Here is a 22,540-nt window from a genome sequence, read left to right as displayed (position 1 = left end):
TCTCTCTCTCTCACTTATATTGTACATCCATTCATCAGCAACTCCTTTGGCTTTATCTTCACAGTATATCCAGAAATTATCATCTCTTACAGACTTTCACTCTGTCACGTTGCCCAAGCCACTTTCATCACTCATTTCAATTGTTGCCTGAACTTCCTATTTGTTTCCTACGCAGTGTATTCTCAATACGGCAGTCATTTAAAACCCAGGTTAGGCAGTCTCACTCTTCTGGTGCCTTCTTCATCTCACTTAAAGTTAAACTAAGCCTACAGAGTTCTACGGTGCTACTCCTCTCTCCATTTCTGACTGCTCTCCCTATCACTCTTCTTCAGCCTTCTTCCTTGTTGCTCCTCAGACCACACCAGTAGACATCCTTTGTATTTACTTTTATTTTAGCCAGGACTTCTCTTCCAAATACCCACATAGTTTGCTTCCTCATTTCCTCAGGTCTCTGCTCAAATGTACTTTTCAAAGAGTCCTTCCCAGGCAACTGTATATAACACAGCAACCCTCCCTCCTACCCTCTTGAGTGATGTAGACCTCTATTTTTCTCTTATCCTGCTGTATATTTCTCCATAGCACTTATCATCATCTAATGTAGTATATGTACCACCATATCCTAATTTTATAGATCTTAGCAAGTTGAGTTACAAGTGGGTTACTCAATATCATACAACTAGAGTCTGTCATGGGGAGTGACCTGAGTGCTGAAAGGTTATGAAACTGGGGTCTGAGGAGTGATTGAAAGAATTAAGGATTCTGACCAGAAAATGGGATTTCACAGCTCATCATAGCTTTGTTGAAACTTGAGAGTTTGTGTAATGGAAAAGGTTCTATGGTGTAGAAGTGGGTGCAGTAGGGAAAAGTTACAGTGAGATAAGTATGTGCAAGATCTGGATGATTTTGAAGATGGAATCGACACCTTTTGAGTTTTCTGTTCCGGAAAGTTTAAATCGAATTCGAGGATGACTGACTATTTTGGAGGAGGTTCTTGTGTGCAGCACCGGGCCACTCACTGTTCAGTGACTACTTAGGAAGATGTCCCTCTTTGCTGTACTGTGCTTGTTTGATAAGTCAGAGTGTAATTGAGGATAAGAAGTACAGTTCTATTACCAGTTTGAGTGGGGGGTAGTACTAAAGGTTTTAAGATCATAAGATATGGGGGGGTGCCTGGGTGGCTCAGTGGGTTAAGCCTTTGTGGCTCAGGTCATGATCTCAGGGTCCTGGGATCAAGCCCCACGTCAGGCTCTCTGCTTAGCAGGGGGCCTGCTTCCCCGTCTCTTTCTGCCTGCCTCTCTGCCTACTTGTGATCTCTCTCTCTCTCTGTCAAATAAATAAATAAATAAAATCTTTAAGAAAAATAAAATCACAAGATGTTATGATCCTGTTAAAGTCAGAAATAAGACTAGATTATTAGGGCCATTGTATTAAGCAGTAAGGGACAGATCATCAAAATGGTTTTTAGGCCTAGGAAAAGCTCCTTTTAACATATTTGAGAGACTGTCATGTATTTTAATTTATTAACAATATTTAAAATCTCTTTTTCTCTTGAGGTATAATTTAGCGTAACATTGACCACTTAAAAATGTACAACTTCACGGTTTTTAGGGTATTCCCAAGGTTGTACAACCATCATTACAATCTAATTCTGGGCCCTTTTCATTATTCCCAAAGACACCTTTGTTAACATTAGTGGCCACTTCTCATTGCCCCTTCCCCCCAGCCCCTGGCAACCACTTACCCTCTTGTCTCTATTGATTAGCCTATTCTGGTTATTTCATATGAATGGACTCATATAGAATGTGGCCTTTAGTATCTGATTTTTTTAATCTAGTATGTTTTCAAGGTTCATGCCTATTGTAGCATGAACCATTATCTCTTTTTACGGCTGAATAATATTCTACTGTAGGGGTGAGCACATTTTATTGATCTATCCATCAGTTGATGGGCATTTCACTTTTTTGGCCCTTAGGAGTAATTTTGCTATCAACATTCATACATGAATTTCTGTGTGAATGCATGCTTTCAGTTTTCCGGGGTACATACCTAAGAATAGAATTGTTGGGTCATTAGGTAACTCTTTGTTTAGATTTTTGAGGAACTGCGAAACAGATTTCCACCATGGTTGTACATTTTACATTCCCACTAGCAATGTATGAAGGTTCTAATTTCTCCATATCGCTTACTTTCCATTTTTGTGATTCCAGCCATCCCAGTGGGGGAAGCTCTCATTTTAAAAGTAGTAAGTTTCACTAAGTTTATGTTGCCTTCTAAATGTTCAAACCCTGATACATTATAAGGGTTCAAGTCTTTAGATGGATTGATGAGAATATGATGTAATTAAAGCCCACATCGTTGTACGGTGACAGATGGTAGCCATATTGTGAGCTCAGCATAACGTATAGAATTGTCAGATCACTATGTTCATTGCCTGAAACGAAAATGGCATTGTGTGTCAACTATACTTCAGGGGGAAAAAAAAAAAGCCTAGATTGTGGGCTTAATGTGTGTTGTGTTTACCTTCTGTTACCATAGCAGGTGTACAGTTTCTCACAAGTAAATGCTTTTGGTTACAAGGAAATTAAATAAGACTAAATCTTCCATCCCTGGAGGACTAAGTCAAAGTGTATGCCCTGTTAATAAGTCAGTCAGCAAGACAATCTTGGGATAAAGACAACATATAACTGCTCTTGTATATCTGTCTCTCCCTCTCCCTCCATCCCTTTATTTATTTACTCATTTCCTGCCTCATCTATAAAGGGTTTGAGATGATTTTCTTAAAGATTATGTAGCATGGAGGAATGATAAAATATCTCCAAGAATATAATCAGAACCAGGGAAGATAGGAATGAAAGAAAGAAATCTTGTGTAGGACATGATCCTAAGAGCTAATGTAATTATACCATTGAATATCATATTTGACTTCGGCTTATTATCTGGGAAAGTTACTAAGAAGAGACCTGGTCAGTTACACATTTTACCTTCATACTTTTTTTCCAAAGAAGCAAAGGTTTTTATAGCTCTGAAAATTTTTTTCTTTTTTCTCTTTTTTTAATAGCTCTGAATTTTAATTGAAGTCTCAAGTGGTTTTTATATAATGGACATAAATGGTGTGTAAAGCTGTCCTCATTAAATCTTTGGTTGCATGAGTATAATTTTTAACTGTGATACACTAGTGTGGGTTTATAATATATGTCACACATTTGTGAATGTGTCTTGATATTTATTTTATGGGAACTCTAGATATTAATGATTATCTTTTTTTAATCATATGTTTCTTCCATTTGTATGCTGTTTTCCAGAACACATACACTGAAACTTGGGACAAGAAATTTACTTAATTTCTGGTAAGTTAAGTGACTGGTTTAGAGATAAGTGACATGAAATAATTGTATGGCTATAGTTTCAGTCATTGAACACTTAAGAGAAATTTTAGTGACTATAAGATAGAAATGACAGTGATAAATTTTTTATTATTGCATAATGGTAAAAGAATAGAGTTTTTTTTTTTGTTTGTTTGTTTGTTTGTTTTTTTGGTAAACCTGCTTCTAAAAAACAGTAGCCAAAAATGTATGTCATCATTTCCTAAACAATTGGGTTACTTTTATTGAGTGAAATATTGATGCCTTCTTTTGTGAAGAACAGTTACCTCAACATAACTTGGTTTAAGATAGAAACATTCAGTATGATCCACTTAAGATGTAAGTCAGATTATTAAGATCAGTCTGAAATTTCATTCTTCATCAGGTTTATTTTTCTTTCTCAATTAAAGCTTGTGAGTTATTTCAAAAGCTAAACCTGACATGCTTCATGAGCATGCAAATGAAACCTTATTATTTTCGCATTGAAGTCTGCAACAAAGTTAACCATAGCAATCTACTCATTTTTGGTATTAAGAAATGACTCTATGTAGTATTTATGTAGACTAAACCATTTACCTTTTCAACTGTGAAAGGAATAACATTGGGTTATTTTTCCCTTCTAGTGGCCAAATTAAAGACCTACCATGACAATGAAGAAAGAGACTGAATTTGTCATTTTCACCTAAAGAAAAATGATAAACAAAAATCAAACCTGTGGCACAGGACAGGATTCTATGCCCTATATGACTTGTCTGATTCACATACTTGAAGAATGGTTTGGTGTGGAACAGTTGGAGGACTATTTGAATTTTGCAAACTATCTCTTGTGGGTTTTTACACCACTAATACTTTTAATACTTCCTTACTTTACTATCTTTCTTCTCTATCTTACTATTATTTTCTTACACATTTATAAGAGGAAGAATGTATTAAAAGAAGCCTACTCTCATAATTTATGGGATGGTGCAAGGAAGACGGTGGCAACTCTCTGGGATGGACATGCGGCGGTTTGGCACGGTAAGCAGGATTACTTCGCTGTCTCTGTGTGGCTGTTCATCTGTGTGGCACTGGAGCTATATCATCATCTCATTTTATTGATCAATAGTAAAAAATGTAAGGGATATTTACTATTTCATTTTATCTCTTTGCATACATTGTGTATCTACATGTCTTTCTTAAAATTAGTGTTCCCAAACACATTAGTTCCCATTCAACAAAGAACCATACAACAATGTAGGCTCTTACTGTAACCTAAAATATTAAAGTTTATATGTAAGATAACTAAAAGACCAAGAAACTAGTTGAAACTGTATAGAAACCTATTTTAAAATACTCAAAATTTATGTGTAAGACATCTAAAAGAGTAAGAAACTAATTAAAACTGTATAGAAACCTACAGAAACCTGCTTTAATTATTTAGTATTTAATTCCATTTTGTTCAAAATAAGTGAATTTCCTAGTGTAGATATTTAAAAAATGAATATTAACTAATAATATTAAATGTAATTTGTATACCATGATTTACCCATTTTCTGTTTGATTAATTTCAGAGGTCACATGTCTCTTGAATAAATGAGATAGCAACAAGTTTCTCTCTAGGATATTCATTCTTTTCTTTATCATTTGAGAAATTGTATTGTTCTATATTTAATGATTGGTTCTGTGGCTACCGTGAAAATTGCCCTCTTGGGGCCTATTATCTCTACCAATTTTTATCTTATTTGTTAGCCATTTTTGCACTAGGACTTATAAAAAAAATACAGAGAATTCAGTAGGTGTGTAACAGAGATGTACTTTCTATTTCATTTTGGGCATCAAAGTGGTTTCCCAGAAAGACACAGAAGCATAGATTTTGAAATAGATACCAGAGGATATATACCACAGCAATACAAGGCTGCTATTAGCAAAGATCACCAGTGACCTGCTTATTAGGCCACTGTGTCATCATTTTAATACTACATGCAGTCTTAGAAGTCTTTTTTTAGTACTTCTTACGCCACCATTGTTGAATGTTTGACATACAGTCTTTTAAAACTTAGGATAGATTCCATGTATTATCTCCATTTACAGTTTTCCTGTGAGGAAGTTGAGGAACAGAGAGATTGTTATTTGCCCAAGACACACCAGAAAGCTAGGAAGGAAAGTCAGGATACAATCTCAGATATCAAGCTCTAGAGCCTGTGCTGTTATGATCTGTGCTGTGTGGTCAGTTTATTCAGGGAATTCAGGGTCAAAGTAGTGGTATTCAGCAAGTTTGCAAACAGGAGCCCTTTGCCTTTGAGGTACTGAATTTTGAACATTACTCATTAATACTAACGCTCTTGCTAGTCATTACAACTCATTCCCTTTTATGGTTGTTTTACGTGAGACAAGATGGTCCTTCAGCATATCACCCGTGTCCATCTGCAGAGATTGCATCTTTGTAGGCTGCTCTATTATCCCAAACAGATAATCCCCTATATTTCAGGATTATGTATATCATAAGCAATTTTGAGTTTATTTATATTTCAGGAAACATGATTTAATTTAGGTAACTTCAAGCACTAAGCTTATTTTGAAATAGAATATATAGTTTTGAGGTGTTTTTATCTTTCTGAGATATTTTTAAATATGCATTTATGGCTCAGAAGAACTAAAATATATAGTTCTTAGCCTGTTTTAAATTTTTTTATGGTAACTTGATATTATATTTTATTGGGATAAATGATACTCTCTTATAAGTGATTTTTCCTTATTCAGCCATTAAAAAATGAAATCCTGCCATTTACAACAACATAGATGTACCTTGAAGGCATTGTGCTAAGTGAGATAAGACAGAGAAAAATCCTATATCATTTCACTTATATGTGGCATCTAGAAAAAGAAAAAACCCACCATCATTGAAAAAAGAGGTCAGACTTAATGGTTATTAGAGGCAGAGGATGGGGAAGAGGAATTGGAGGAGGATGGTTAAAGGTATTAACTTCCAGTTACTAGATAAGTTGGTTCTAGGGATGTAATGTACAACATGACTATAGCTAACACTTCTATACAATATACAGTCAAGTTTTAAAGAGTAAATTCTAAGAGTTCTTAATACAAGGAGTAAAATATTTTTTTCTTTACTCTTTCATCGATATGAGATGATGAATGATAGCTAAACCTACTGTGGTAATCATTTCACAATATATGTAATTCAAACCATCATTCTGTATGCTTTCAGCTTATACAGTGATACATACCAATTGTTTCTCAATAAAACTGGAAAAGATGGTTTTATTTGCCCTGTTGTTTAGGGACATATATAAAAAAGGCATTTGTATGCATATTTGGATTTTGTATTGGTATCAAATCAGTTTTAATTCATGCTTCTTTAAGGAATCTTCAAAGGAATTTTTTAACTAATAAAAATGTTGATTGTAAAAAAATGTGGTAAAAAAAAATAAGGCAAATGACGATCACCTTAAATTTACTATTGCAGTTGTGTTTTGTTAAAATTCTGATGTGTTTATAATTTTTTCTGTGTTGCCAACTAGTATTTTTCATGTCACTAAGCCTTAGTGACTTCTAATGACTATATAGAACTCTGTAAATCTTAAAATGAATTTAGTCAGTTATCTGTTGAACCATCATTTATTTATAATTTTTTCACTATAAGTATGTTTGTATGAGACTTTATCCAGCATTTTGTCTTTTGAAGTTTTATTTTATGTTATACTGTACATAATTTAAGTGCCCTGTCACTTTTCAAAAAATTTCTGATTCTTATTTGCTGCATAACATAATGCCTATAGTAAATAAAGAAATATTAATTTGATGTTTCTTAAATACCTACATTTCTAGGCAGTTTGCTTGGTGGTAGGTCAATGAAATGCCTACCCTCAAGTTAGCTTTTAAAGTGTTAAAATTTTTGACTTATTTTTCAAAAAACATTATTCCTAGAAAATATGAACATTTTTAAAAGGTGGACTCGTAACATTTAATATTTCCCTTGAAAATTAAGTCCTCTGTAAGATAGCTAGATGTTTTTGAGAAAAGTAAAAGCTATGTATTTTCGCACAACTGTAAAGGTAATGAGGACTGTAACTTTCACCTTAGGGACGTAAGGAATATTTCATTTTGGGGGCTTTTAGTTTTTTTTTTTTTTTTTAAAGATTTTATTTATTTATTTGAGAGAGAGCATGAGCAGGGGGGAGGGGCAGAAAGGGAGAAGAAGACTCCCCACTGAGCAGGGAGCCTGACGTAGGGATTGATCCCAGAACACTGAGATCATGACCTGAACCTAACTGATTGAGCCATCCAGGTGCCCCTTAGTTGTTTATTTTATCTTATTTTATTTTGTGTTTGTTTTACAAGGGAAATTTACTTTATTATCTGAAAATAGGTATGTTTACCTAATGCCATCATAACTGTTTAAATTCATTGGCAGTACAAAATTATTGAAAAATATAGTTTGAATAAGTAGGCTGATCATATGGTTTATTATGTTATATGAGTTAGAGTTTTTTTAAAAATGGGCCATAATAGCATAAACTCAAAAAAATTTTTTAAAGATTTTATTTATTTAATAGAGAGTGTGCCAGAGAGCATGCATGGGGTGGGGGTTGGGGAAAATGGAGCTCAGTGGGGAGCCGTACATCAGGCTCCCCACTGAGCAGGGAGCCTGATGTGGGGCTTGATCCCAGAACCCTGGGGTCTTGCATGACCTCAGCTGAAGGTAGACGCTTAACCGACTGAGCCATCCAGGCATCCCTAAATTCAACTTTCTTTTACTTTATGTTTTATTATTATTTCATAAAGAAATGGATACAATTTATTCACTAAAAGGGCCCTATAAATTAAATGGTATGTAGCAAAGCCTATGGGAAAATTAAATTGAGGTATTAAGAGACATTCCCTCTCTACTTCAGTTGGAAAAGCGTTTCCTTTAACCTCTTCTCTTATTGAGTGTGGGATTCCCTGAGCTTAAAACCAGGTTCTCCCCAACTACTGGCTGGTGGCCTTGACAAGTTACCTCACTTCTTTTTCCTTAATGGTATAATACCATTAAGTAAACTATAGGTCTTACTTAAATGTTACCAGTTTTCTCATCAGTTTCCTTGTACCAGAGTTCCATGCTGCATTTAGTTGCCATGTCTCCTCCAATTTGTGATGGTTATTTAGTTAGGTGTTTTGTTTTGTTTTGCTTTGTTGTATGCATCTTTCATGACTTTCACAGTTTTGAAGAGGACTGCTCAATTATTTTGTAGACTCTCAATTTAGATCTGATATTTTCTGTAATGAGACTGAAGTTATGTGTATTTACACATACTTGACAAGAATACCACAAAAATGATGATGTGTCCATCTCAGTGCATTGTATCAGATGTTCATAATGTTGCTTTGTCTTATTACTGGTGTAATGACTTTGATTTTGTGGCTAAGGAGTTGTTTCCAGGTTTCTCTACCATGAAGTTGCTATTTTTTACTTTGTAATTGAAAAATATCTTGGGGGAGCCACTTAAAACTATGTAAGTAATCTTTCTCAGCCAAGATACTTAATGATTTTAAACCTCATTTTCCTCTTTTAGAAAATGGGTTGTTGTAAGGAGTCAGTGAAATTTCATGTAAAGTAGTATTTAGCATAATTTCTATTACATACTTAATGTTTGATAAATGTTAGCTATCTTAATTGTAGAGCATCTTTTTAAAAAAGATTTATTTATTTATTTTAGAGAGTGAGAGTACATGCAAGTATGGGGAGGGGCAGTGGGAGAGAGAAAGGGAAAGAATCTCAAGCAAACTTCCCGCTGGGGCTCCAACTCATGACCCTGAGATCATGAGCTGAGCTGAAATCAAGATTTGAAAACTTAATTGGCTGAGCCACCCAGGACCCCAAAGAACATCTTCCTCCTAATAATTTGGAAGGCACCAAAGTATATTGTCTATATCTTGATCATAATTAAGTTCAACTTATCATACCTACTATATTCAGAGTCCCTACTGTTTTCAAGATATTTTTAGACCATCAGATTTTTTATAGTTATTCCTAGTAAGAAATGCATTTTGCTGCCCAGTACACACAAACACACACACACACACACACACACACACACTGTCATGCAAAGTATATGTACTTTCTATGAAGATCTCTTTTATTTTCTATTGTACTTCCTTTTTAAAAAGAAAAATGCTCATAACTCACTAAAGTGATTTCATAACTCACTAATAGGTTGCAACCAGCATTTGCAAATCAAGATGTAGCTTAGCTTGGACATATCTGTAGTACAGGTTATAGTATAGGGTGAGAAGCACAGACTTTGGAGTTAGACAAATGTGGGTTCCCACCTTGGCTCCACCACTGTGTGACCTATGCCCAGGGTCCACACTAGTCAAAATATGCTTCCCCTTCCCTGGACAGCGGTTGGATGAACAGTGATAATTAATTGCCATTGTGATTACTTTCTCCAAGCTTGTATTGTTCATAAGCTGCCCTAAGGATTAGTATACTATAGGCAGGAGATGATAGGACTGCACTTTAAAACTAACATTGGGAAGAAGGAGTGATAGATTTAAGAGGTTTTGGTGACCAGGTACATATGGAGTCTTGAGGGAGGAAGAGCTAAAGGGCTCTAAAGTTATTACCTTTTTTTTTTTTTCCCCCCCAAAGATTTGCTTGGGATTGATTTGGGAGAAGAGAGGTAGAGAGCAATGGATAGGAGCAGAGGCAGAGAAACCCAAGCAGATTCCATGCTGAATATGGAGCCCAGCCCTGGGCTTCATCCTATGACCCTGAAATCATGATCCAAGCCGAAATCAAGAGTCAGACGCTCAACCAACTGGGCCACCCAGGCGCCCCTATAGTTTCTACTTCTGTTAGGGAGACACTGGACAGGGTGCATTCCATTTAAAGACAGTCACGTGACTAGAAGCACAAAGATGAGGAAGTATTTTTAGGGAGACACCTTTTGTGCAAATAATTCATGAAAGAATTTGACTAATAATAATTGATGGGCAGTTGGGCTCTAAAAGCCTCGAAAATGTTGGACTGGAGTATAATTTACTGGTGCTTTCTGAGCAGTGAGTAGTAAGGTATATCACATCTTTGCTTTAAGAGCAACACAGTTTAATGTTTGTATTTCATGTTTATTTACCACAGTGGTAAACCATAGTTTCTGTCAATAATTGAAATAACGATGTTACTAGTCTCAACCAATGATTTGATGTTATATAAGTACAATTATTTAATTTTTTAAAAATATTCTGGAAGGCAAGAAGAAACCTCAGGAATATTCTTTGTAATATTCTGTGTAGTACTCCTCAAAGGAGTATTTTTTATTTCTCAAAAAAATTACCAGGTGAGACAATTGATTCTTTTGGTAACTTGAGACCTCAGTGATTGTTCTGTAGAGCTAAAAGTAAATCCACTTACTTGAATTTGAACTAGGTAATTGGAAAGAAATGTTAAAAAGTATACATAATCTCAAAATCTCACTAAATTCAATTTTTAAAAACATTCTTTAAGTTCATTTGAGGTATTACCAATACTTTATTTTTTCCATACTAGAATCATAGTTGCCACACTTACCTTCATCTATTCGGTGAAGACATTATAAACTACTTCAGAAATGAATTTCCTGGGGTGCCTGGGTGGCTCAGAGGGTTAAAGCCTCTGCCTTCAGCTCGGGTCATGATCCCAGGGTCCTGGGATTGAGCCCCGCATCAGGCTCTCTGCTTAGCAGGGAGCCTGCTTCCACCTCTCTCTCTGCCTGCCTCTGTGCCTACTTGTGATCTCTGTCTGTCAAATAAATAAATAAAATCTTAAAAAAAAAATTTCCTGATCTAAAATTTACACTACAGTCTTTGATACTCAAATTTGTTTCTTAGCAGTCAAATGGAAATAGATTTAAGGAAAGAAACATCATTGCAGATTCTCATATTCTGGACTTCCTTTTATCTCTTACACGAGTGGTGGGCTTCTTAGGACGGCTGTTCCGGGTGCGGCAGTCTGACTTCAGGAGCTTCCTTTCCTTTTCTGCTCTAGTCACTTGAAATTTCCTTTCTTCTTAGCTTCCTTTTACTTTGACCCTAATTCTGCCCTTGGCCTCTGAATGCGTGTCTTTCCCCCCATGTCTTGGTTTTTTTTTTTTTTTTTTTTGAGAAAGATTTCTACATTTTTATTTAACTGAATGGAGTATAAACCAAGGTTGGTGTTTCTTTTATGACATGGAAAAACAGTAATAGCAAAAACAATTTCTGTATTACTTTTTTTAAAACTTTTTATTTATTTATTTGTTTTAGAGAGAGAGAGAGAGTGCGCACAAGCAGGCAGAGTGGTAGGCAGAGGCAGACAGAAGCAGGCTCCCTGTTGAGCAAGGATCGCGATGTGGGATTTGATCTTAGGACCCTGGGATCATGACCTGAGCCGAAGGCAGCGACGGCAGCGGCTTAACAAAATGAGCTACCCAGGCGTCCCGATTTCTGTATTACTTTATAATTTTCTTCCTTTTTAAAAATTGAGATATAATTAACATCATATTTCAGGTGTACAACATAGTGGTTTTATATTTGTATAAATGTGAAATGATCACCACAGTTAAGTAGTTAAAATATATCCTCATATGATGTTTTTTTCTATTTTAATTGGTTCTTTGGTGTAAATACATTGTCATACACAGTGGCAAAATTCATTTTGTGATGACAACTTTTAAGATTTATTCTCTGAGCAGCTTTCAAATGTACAATTCATCGTAGTCATCATGTTGTACATTATATCACCACAACTTACTTACAATAAAACTAAAGTTTATATCTTTTTTTTTTTAAGATTTTGTTTACTTTTTGACAGAGATCCCAAGTAGGCAGAGAGGCAGGCAGAGAGAGAGGACTGCCCGCTGAGCAGAGAGCCCGTGTGTGGCTAGATCTGAGGAGCCTGGGATCATGACCTGAGCCGAAGGCCGAGGCTTTAACCCACTGAGCTACCCAGGCACCCCAAAGTTTATATCTTTTGATCCCATTTTGCCCACCCCCATCTGCTGCCTCTGGAGACCTCCAGTCTGTTCTCTATATCTGTGAGCTCTTTTTTTTTTTAAAGTCCACATATAAGTGAGATCATATGGTGTTTATCTTTTACTTTCTGACTTCTTTACTTAGCATAATGCCCTCAAGGTCCATCCAGGTCACAGATAGTATAAGAAACTGTTCTTTTTTGTTTTGTTTTAATAGGTGAATAGTATTCCATTGTGTCTATATATGCTCTATTTTCTTATCCATTCATCCATTCATAGATACTTAGGTTGTTTTTATATCTTGGCTCTTGGAAATAATGGTTTAAAGTGAACATGGGGATGCAGATCTCTTTTTGAATTAGTGTTTTTGTTTACTTTGGATAAATATTCAGAAGTGGAATTGCTGGATGGTGTGATAGTTCTATTTTTAACTTTCTGAGGATCCTGCATACTGTTTTCCATAGTTGTTGCACTAATTTACATTTGCACCAACTGTGCAGGATTCCCTTTTCGCCATATCCTTGCCAACACTTATTTCTTGACTTTTTGATAACTATTGTAACAGATATGAGGTGATAGATCATTGTGGTTTTGATTTGCATTTCCCTGATGGTTAGTGATGTTGAGCATCTTTCACATACTGGTTGGCTGTCTGTATATCTTTGCAAAAATGTCTATTTAGATTCTCTGTCCATTTTTTTAGATGTTTTTGAGTTGTAGGAGTTTTTTTTTTTTTTTTTTTTGCTGTTTTGAGCTGTGGAAGTTCTTTGTGTTTTGCATATTAACTTTATCAGATGTATCATTTGCAAATCTCTCCCTTTCAGTAGGTTGCCTTTTCATTTCATTGATGGTTTCCTTTGCTGTGCAGAACCTTTTAGTTTGATACAGTCCCATTTGTGTATTTTTGTTTTTGTTGCCTTTGATTTTGGAATCAGATTTAAAAAGTCATTGCCAACTCTGATGTCAGCAAGTTTACTGCCTATGTCTTCTAGGAGTTCTGTGGTTTCAGGTCTTAACATTCAAATCTTGAATCCGTTTTGAGTTAATTTTTGTGTATGAGGAAGATAGTAGTCTAGTTTCATTCTTTTGAATGTGACCATTTCCCCATTGTGACCCCAATGTGACCATTGAAGAGACTATTCTTTCCCCATTGCATATTCTTGCCTCTTTTGTCAAAAATTAATTGACCATGTGTGTGTGGATTTATTTCTAGGCTCTCTATTCTGTTCTGTTGGTCTGTGTGTCTGTTTTTATTTCAATACCATACTGTTTTGATAACTATAGGTTTGCAATACAGTTTGAGATCAGGGAAATGTTGCCTGTAGCTTTGCTCTTCCTCATGATTGCTTTGACTCTTTGGGATCTTTCATGGTTTCATTCAAATGTTTAGGTTTGCTTGTTCCATTTCTGTGAAAAATGCCATTGAAATTTTGATAAGGATTATATTGAATCTGTAGATTGCTTTAGCTGTTATGGACATTTTAACAATATTAGTTCTTCCAATCCATGAGCATGGAATATCATTCCATTTATTTGTATCTAGTTCAGTTTCTTTCATTAATATCTTATTATTTTCAGTATAGGTGTTTTACCTCCTTGGTTAAATTTATTCTAGATATTTTATTCTTTTGCATGTAATCTTAAATGAGATTGTTTTCTTAATCTCTCTTTTCGATAGTTTGTTATTAGTGTACAGAAACACAACAGATTTCTGTACATTTATTTTGTGTCCTGCAGCTTTACTGAATTTGTTTATTCTAACAGTTTTTTGATGGAGTCTCTAGGATTTTCTCTATAGAATATCATGTCATCTGTAAATACTGACAGTTTTATTCCTTCCTCTCCAATTTGGATGCCTTTTATTTCTTTTTCTTGCCCAACTGCTCTGGCTAGGACTTTAAGTATTAGGTTGAATAAAAGTGGTGAGAGTGTGCATCCTTGTCTTATTTCTGATCATAGAGGAAAACTTTAGATTTTTCCACCATTTAGTATGATGTTAGCTATGGGCTTCTCATATATGGCCTTTATTATGTTAACATATATTGTCTCTATACTCACTTTGTTGAGAGTTTTTATCATAAATGGATATTGAACTCTATCATATGCTTTTTCTGCATCTATTGAGATGATCATATAATTTTTACTTTTCATTTTGTTTATGTGGTGTATTGCATTAATTGATTTGCAAATGTTGAACCATTTTTACATTCTTATAAGTTCCATTTGATCATGGTATATGATTATTTAATGCATTGCTGAGTTTGGTTTGCTAATACTTTGTTGAGGATTTTTACATCTATGTTCATCAGGGATATTAGCTTGTAATTTTCTTTTCTTGTAATGTCCTTGTCTGGTTTTGGTATCAGGGTAATGTAAAATGAGTTTGGAAGAGTTCTCTCCTCTTCTGTTGTTTGGAAGAGTTTGAGAATTGGTATTAATTCCTCTTCGAATGTTTGGTAGAATTCACTGGTGAAGCCATCTAGTCCTGGAGTTTTGTTTGTTGGGAGGTTTTTGATTACTAATTCAATCTCCTTACTAGTAGTTGGTCTGTTCAGATTTTCTGTTTCTTCATGATTCAGTCTTAGAGGTTTGAATTTATCCATTTCTTGTAGGTTGTCCAGTTTCTTGGCATATATTTTTCATGGTAGTTTCTTATTCTTTGTGCTTCTGTGGTATCAGTTGTAAGGTCCCCTCTTTGAGTTAATTTTTCAAGTACTCTCTTCTTCTTGTGAATCTAGCTAAAGGTTTGTCAGTTTCCTTATCTTTGAAAAGAGTCATCTCTGCTTTTTTTTTTTTTTTTTTTAAAGATTTTATTTATTATTTGAAAGGGAGATAGAGAGTGAGAGAGAGTAAGCATGATCAGGGGAAGAAGGGGCAGAAGGAAAAGCATACTCCCCGCTGAACAGGAATCCCAATGTGGGGCTCAATCCTGGAACTCTGGAACATGACTTGAATCAAAGGCAAAAGCTTAGTCAACTGTACCACCACTTAATCAACTGAAACCACTTGGTTTCATTGATATTTTGTGTTGACGTTTTAGCCTTTATTTCACTCATTTCCCCTCTAATCTTTGTTATTTCCTTCCTTCTACTAACTTTGTTCTTTTTATAGTTTCTCGAGGTGTAGTTAGGTTGTTTATTTGAAATTTTTCTTGGGATAGGCATTTATCACTGTGAACTTCCCTTTTAAAACTTTTGCTGTGTTCCACAAGTTTATTTCAGTATATTTCCATTTCCAGTATATTTCCATTTTCATTTGTCTCAAGGTACTTTGATTTCTTCACTAACTCATTGGTAGTTCAGTTTGCTTTTTTCTTTTTGCTGGGACCTGCTGAGGCTGAGGTCTGTATGGCACCTGGCAGCAGTAAGATGGGAAGGAAAAATAGATCTTATGACTAGAACCATGATCACATTTCATCTCCTCCTCAGAGTATATAAGTTCAAACTCTAGTGATAAAATATGCAGGGTGTTTTCCTCTGAAGCATTGGTGGAGTTTACGTAAATCTTTGATATTCCCCACAAACACCAATAGCACAGGATTGCCATAAAAAATGTGTTGGTATAGCAATGTAAAGGGCAGTAGGCAGGTTAATCTCATTAGCTGGCAGAAGAGGAAAAAAAAAGTATGGACAGGAAGCCAACGTAAACTGGTTCTTATTAGAAGGAAGCCTCCATAGATCATCCCCACCCCCATCTCCACCAGTCTTTCATCCTGTCATTTGCTTCCCTTGGTGAAACTTTTGTTCCCCTTACAGTGACTTGGAACAGGGTTAACAATGTGGCAGGAAGGAGAGGTAAGAGGTGGCACTAGTCTTTAAGTTCACTTCTAGTATAGGAGAGATGTTTTCTTGACCTCTAATTCAAATTTGTCATCACAGTTTTTTCCCTGCATGTGGTAGTTAGATTTTATAAAATCATTTTTGTTTTTGATGAATAAAATGGGGGTAATTTCTAAAGTATAATTTATATGTTTGGGAGTGAAACAAAAGTTTGCAACATTAGTATATAACACTTTTATATAACACTTTAAATGATGTTTTATTTGTATATAACACTTTAAATGATATTTTGTATATAACAGTGCCAGAGGGTTTTTCTCCATCTTCCTCCTCTCTCCTTAACCCAGTATGCCTGTACCACAGACGGGGGCCTTTCTTTGCCTTTGCTTGTAATTCCATGTGAGGCTTGTGGTGGGATGGGGATGACAGGGGCAACTCTTCAATTTTCTTGGTTTAGCCAGAATTGTGCACAGGCCCTGTATGCCTGAGGCTCAGGTGTGAGGCTTTCTCAATGTCCCTTTGCTGCTTCCCCATGGAAGGCAAACTCTGCCTTGTGTAGCTGGGAGTCTGGGGTTGGCACACAGTTTCTTGCTCTTCCTCTGAGTAGTAGCAGATCTCTGATGTCATTTCAGAACCTGGACCTACTCTCTATCTCCCAGAGGCAGATGCTTTGACTTCTACCCTTCTACCCAGAAGTGGACTTTTGCCTGAGAGTGGGATAGTAGGGTGAGGCAAGGGTGAGAGGAGGGGGGAATGAGTTCTGTCCTTTCCAGCATCAGTTGCTTTTTACAGATGCTGTTTTCTTAGAAGGTATGGAAGAGTTTCCTGCACCTCTCCCAGTGTCAGGTTTTGCTTTTCCAAGAGAAGCTTCTGAGAAGCAAGTAGGATTTTGTTCTCTATACCATTTGCAAAGGGCTCTTTTGGGTCTCTTCCCTGCCATGCCCCTGCTTTTTCTTGTAAGCACCCACTGAGTCCCATGGAGGAATGTTGGTGAGTGTGGACTCTTGTTTGTATCTGGGATTCCCAGGGATTCTACACTCAATGGTCACCTCACTTGGTCTTTGAATTTGTTAACATTTCAGTTATTTTCTTTTTGCCAATTTTTAGGGTACCTATGTCTTCCTCCCATCCTCGGTTTGTTTCTCATTAGAGGGGCTTATCACCCATTGGAGCTGTCGGTTCATCTGTTTGAGAGCACGACCTCAGCTTTCTGACATACTGCTTTTTCTTACTTTTAGGGTATGAGCGAGGTTCTCATATGGTTTGAGTTTATTCTAATTTTCTCCTTTTCTGTTTTTGTAGCTACCTTCTCCAGTAGTGAGGAACCAGGCTCACATTCTTATTGTGTAGACTCATTTGACCGACCCCCCATATGAAACCAACCTCTTATCACTGCCACTTGCAGATACCATCTTACCCCATACTAGGCCACTGAAGTGTCTGGATGCTATCTTCTAATCCTGTGCTTAATCCCACCGTTGGATCCCCTCCCTTTCCCATTTAGGCCCCAGCACCCTGTTCTAGACTCTCCTGAGGGGGTGCACTCAAAACTCTGCTTGGGTTTTGACTCCCCACTCTGGGCCACCTCATGTGGATGCCCTCCTCACCCTGATTGGGCTCCAGCATGTACTCCAGGTCATCCCACCCCAGACTTCACTCTGGCACATCTAATGGCTGTAGGACTGATTCGTGCAAGAAGGGAAGGAGAAAGAGGAAGGCTTATGCACTTTAAGTTCATTTGTAGTACAGTATAAGAAAAGACTTGTAGTATAGTATAATACTTACATACAGTATAAGTACTTGTAGTACAGTATAAGAAAAAAGTATAGTACACTATAAGAAAAGACTGAGTTTCTGGGTTAATAAACATCCTTTAGTGTAAATAAACTAATAAATATATTTTAAGCATTGTATTTTGTCTTTCCAACAGGTTATGAAGTTCATGGGATGGAAAAAATACCAGAAGAAGGACCAGCACTTATCATTTTTTATCATGGAGCTATTCCTATAGATTTTTACTACTTCATGGCTAAAATTTTTATCCACAAAGGCAGAACTTGCCGTGTAGTAGCTGATCACTTTGTCTTTAAAATCCCAGGTAAACTTTGACTGTAGATAGTGATATAAGAATGTTTAATTAACATGATCAAATTATATTAAATTTTGTATCTTTGAGCTCTCTAGTACCATTTGGAAAAGCTTTTTGCCTTTTTAGGGTAACACACTTAGCTCTAATATCTAATAATGCTCTTTAGGTAATGTATCTAAATATAAAAACATTATGGTCAAAAATGTTATCTAATTCTTTTCTTTATTAATAGGTATTTAGTCATTATTTTTCTAAGTTAAATGTTAAGCTTCCAATTTTAAAAAAATAAATTGTAACTTTTGCCATGTAATTAATTTATATTTTGGTATAGAGGGTAGTTGATTTTTCATATGATGAATTTCTCAATGAGATACTGATTTTTGGAGTTTAACTTCAGAGTAATTAAAGTTTGATTACTGTCTGTATTATAGCAAATCAAAATTATTTAAAAAAATCAACCAGGATATATTTTGTCATCATATAATAATATTGCTTCAGAAATCCTATCCTAAAGAATCTGTATGTCTTTATCATACTTGACTTGCCTGCTAGACTTATAACTCTTAAAATTAAGGACTATATTCTTCTTAATCTGTTCATAAATGCTTTATACCTTTTAAAAAAGATTAGTTAACCAAGTGGTTTCAGACAGTTTTTAAAAAGCCATTCTAAAACTCATTGGTAATAAATCTTACTTTCTTTTGTCACTGAATCACCAGAAATAAGCCAACAAAGCTGATAGCATGTCCTTTAAAATAATAAAAGCCAAAGCCACCCACCCATCAACCAGAGAGACAAATACCAAACAGTGAATTAAATAACAATCTCTTCAGTGCCTTTCATAGACATGGTTAATGTTTTGGGTATCTTTGTGTCTGATTAAACTAAATTGGCTAAAAAAGCTTTCTCTTTAGAAAGCAGTATGATCACTTTATAATAAATTTGCAAACTAGAGAAAAGGAAAACATCATTATAATCTTACTACACTAACATAACCAGTTACATTTTTTTTATTATACATCATTTTTAATTTGTATATTTTTACATGTTATGTAAACTCTTTTTTGTTTTTTTAAAAAATATATAATATTAGCATTAACATTTTACCTTGCTTTGTAAAGAATAGTTTTAATGTATGACTAAAATGTTTATTGACTAGTTTTCTCTTACAGGTTGCTTCCATTTTTTTCTTTTTTTTTACATAATACAATGTGAATATTTTTATTTAGCACTTGGTTTTTAAAGAGATTTCTCCTTTATGATCTTGTAATTTATGAAACCTATTATGAAAATGTATCCAGTTAAGTCAGTGAGCTTTTAATATAATATGTGGTGAATATTATTTGAATCTTAATAATTTTTATAACCTTGCTTCAGATCCTTAAACCTGTGAGAAGTTTGGTTAGTCTGTACAATTTCACTACTCATATTTCCCATTCTCAAAAGTAATGTATTATACTAACATCAGTCCTCAGAAGTTCCAGTTTAATATTTGGTTAAAATAGTTAATTACTGATAGGATTATTTCTTTCATCCATAAATAGTTGTGCTTTGAAAAACTGTATAATATTAAGACTTGGAATTAGCTGTAACTGAATTAAATACTCACTTCATTAAAAACTCTTAATGATTTTGCTGTTATTATTGATTTAACAAATTAATTATGGGATTAACATCATCTGACTTTTAATTTCAATAGATGTGTTATGGCTTGCCAATTTGGGTAGGGCTAAGTATAGTCAGATTTACATTCTCTTGAGTGATTCTTTTTCTTATAGGGTTGAAGGAAGATTAGATTTGTGATTGCTGATGGGATATCATTTCTGATTGCTGTAATAAATACTATAGACAGTGTTTGGCTCTGAGATGCAGTGGAAGGAGCTTTGGACTAGACATACCTGGACTGGAATCTCTGCCCTGCCATTTGCTAGGTGTGTGACTTTGAGCAAGATACTTACCCTCTGAACCAACTTCTTTGCCTGTAAAATGGGGATCAGAATCCCTGTTTTCCAAGGATTTTGTGAGTTTTAATTCAGAGTTTGAATATGCACTGTAACCTGAGTAGTAGGTGATCACTGAGGAAATTATCAGTAGGAGATGATCAATAAGGCTTAGCTATTACTTTACCAGCAACATTAATCTTATCCAAACCTTAAGAGTTCTTGTTGACTTAAAAAAAAGTAAAAATAGGAGTTTACTGATTGAAGTATAGATAATTTATGTAGGTTGTAAAGATTTTTGTCTTGAAGAATTGGACAAGAAGTACTTAAGATATATCTTCATGCTAATGTTTTTTACAGGGTTTAGTTTATTACTTGATGTATTTTGTGCTCTACATGGACCAAGAGAAAAATGTGTTGAAATTCTGAGGAGTGGTCACTTGTTAGCTATTTCACCAGGTGGAGTTCGAGAAGCCCTAATTAGTGATGAAACCTACAACATCATTTGGGGTAATCGTAAAGGCTTCGCTCAGGTTGCAATTGATGCAAAAGTGGTGAGTTATATACAACTAATTATTAAAGTAAAGCTAGGTTGAATTTAAAATCAATGCTTATGTAGTGGGCCAGAATATATAAGAATTTAGATACTTTAATTGCACTACTTAAAGATCAGTGTACATAACTCTTGTAAGGTTAATGATAGAGAAATTTTCCTTGTGCTTGGGATGCCATCTTAAAAAAATTAATCTGAAAATTTGGAAAATATCCATCCAAGTTTTATTTTACATTTCAAAATCTAGCTGCTTTTAATTAGATCTGTTAAATTTTTTGTATTCCTTCAGTTACATCTTTTTCAAAAGTATTTTCAGTTTTAAGCCTTTGGTATGACTGAGTTGGCATATTTCAGTGATGGTTATTGGTTGGTTTCATTGCAGTTCTTTTATGTGACCAATCTGTATAATAATGGGACTTGAATGCATAACTCCTGTCATTTTTTTTTCAGCAAATGTGATCAGCTATCTGATAGTATGAATAAAGATAAGAAATAGTTATTAGTGTAATTTAGATCTTTTAAAAAGATTTTATAAAAAAATTAGTCAGTAAGATTAAGTGTTCCTCAGGGATCCACGGTGACTGTTCTTCTTGGTAGACTGGAGAATACAAATGCTATTTTGTCCTTTTCTTTGCATTGGAAAGTAATTCTCAACTTTTTGGTCTCCATATTATAATTTATCCTATGAAGCATTTATTTATTACTTATGGAATGTTTCTTCTTTGTTTTCTGTTTTCATTTTAGATTGTCTGTTGGAAAAAGAAATGGTAGTACCTTTGACAGGATGGTGTTCTTTTTCCAGGCCAATTAGTTAGAGACTGTTGCCAATACTTTCATGTTTCAGTTTTTTGTGTACCCTTTGCTGCTATATAGAGACCGTTATGCACCCTTAGCTTACCTGTTCATCTTACAAATATAGGATTAAAAAGGAAGAGTTTATGGATGACTCATTCTAACCCAAGACCAGTATTTGGGAAAAAATGGAAATTTTCTTTTTGGAAAAAAAAATGGAATTTTCCTTTTTTTTTTTTTTTTTTTACAACTGCAGAGTTAAAATAAAATGTGTTGAATTTTTTTCTCTTCTGTACACATGTACATGTAACTACTAAAAGTAATTGCTGTAGTGCTTTAGTAACATGATCCCAGAGTAAGAGTTAATGTACTTGTCCAAGTGTTTAATTATAGACAACGTAAAAATTTAAACATTATTGTCCTACAGTAAATTATAAGCTCCCTAAGGACAAGATCATCTTTTTATATTTTGAGTCCTTAGTATAGTGACTAGCACTTAGTAGGCTATTTGAATTAAATTGAATTGATTTTTTTAACACAATATTAAACACTACTAGAAAGGGACATTTGGAATTTAACTTACATTAATAGTATTAGTGATACAGACAATTAACTCATAGCACATTTTATTTCTTAGAGTCTTAAGCACTGATTATAAAAATTTTAGAATATATGAGAAAGTACCAAAGGATATATGTACTATTGTACAAAAATTAAGGGTAATGAAAGTAATTGTCTGTTAGAACTGTGATAAAAGCTAAAACCCTAATCAAAGATAGTTTAATTTTCAGGTTTATATTTGAAAGGATTATTTCTCCTAAAGTTTTAAGGTGAAAATCACAGAAGTAGGTTTGGGATTACATAAATTGATCGTGAGATTCTAATTTCTCATCCTTAACTTCACAGATTTAAGGAACATTGCTTGAAAGAAGGCTGGAAAGAAAGAAATTATAGAGAGAAAGGAACTATTTTTTTCAATCTTTGATAGAGTTTCTAGATAATTAAGATAATCTAGATAGTTTAAAGTTTTTGTATGAAACTTGAGAACATTTTATAAAC

At 34.7% G+C, this 22,540-nt stretch overlaps 1 protein-coding gene across 4 annotated transcripts in view; it reads left to right on the top strand.

The window, feature by feature from the left end:
* TMEM68 (transmembrane protein 68) overlaps window positions 1–22,540 on the top strand; it is a 44,431-nt gene that overhangs the window by 3,998 nt on the left and 17,893 nt on the right. For 3 of the 4 annotated variants that reach the window (XM_032315698.1, XM_032315699.1, XM_032315701.1), the window contains exons 2-5: window positions 3,303–3,347; window positions 3,986–4,379; window positions 18,038–18,205; window positions 20,497–20,690. In XM_032315698.1, coding sequence (XP_032171589.1) covers window positions 4,055–4,379; window positions 18,038–18,205; window positions 20,497–20,690 — 687 coding nt within the window. In that variant the 5' untranslated portion in view covers window positions 3,303–3,347; window positions 3,986–4,054. Of the gene's footprint in view, window positions 1–3,058; window positions 3,111–3,302; window positions 3,348–3,985; window positions 4,380–18,037; window positions 18,206–20,496; window positions 20,691–22,540 lie in introns of all 4 variants that reach the window. The other variant, XM_032315700.1, reaches the window with a different exon arrangement.

The sequence above is a fragment of the Mustela erminea genome, chromosome 16, assembly GCF_009829155.1.
Source record: "Mustela erminea isolate mMusErm1 chromosome 16, mMusErm1.Pri, whole genome shotgun sequence".
NCBI lineage: Eukaryota > Metazoa > Chordata > Mammalia > Carnivora > Mustelidae > Mustela > Mustela erminea.
This window is presented reverse-complemented; position numbering and strand designations above follow the sequence as displayed.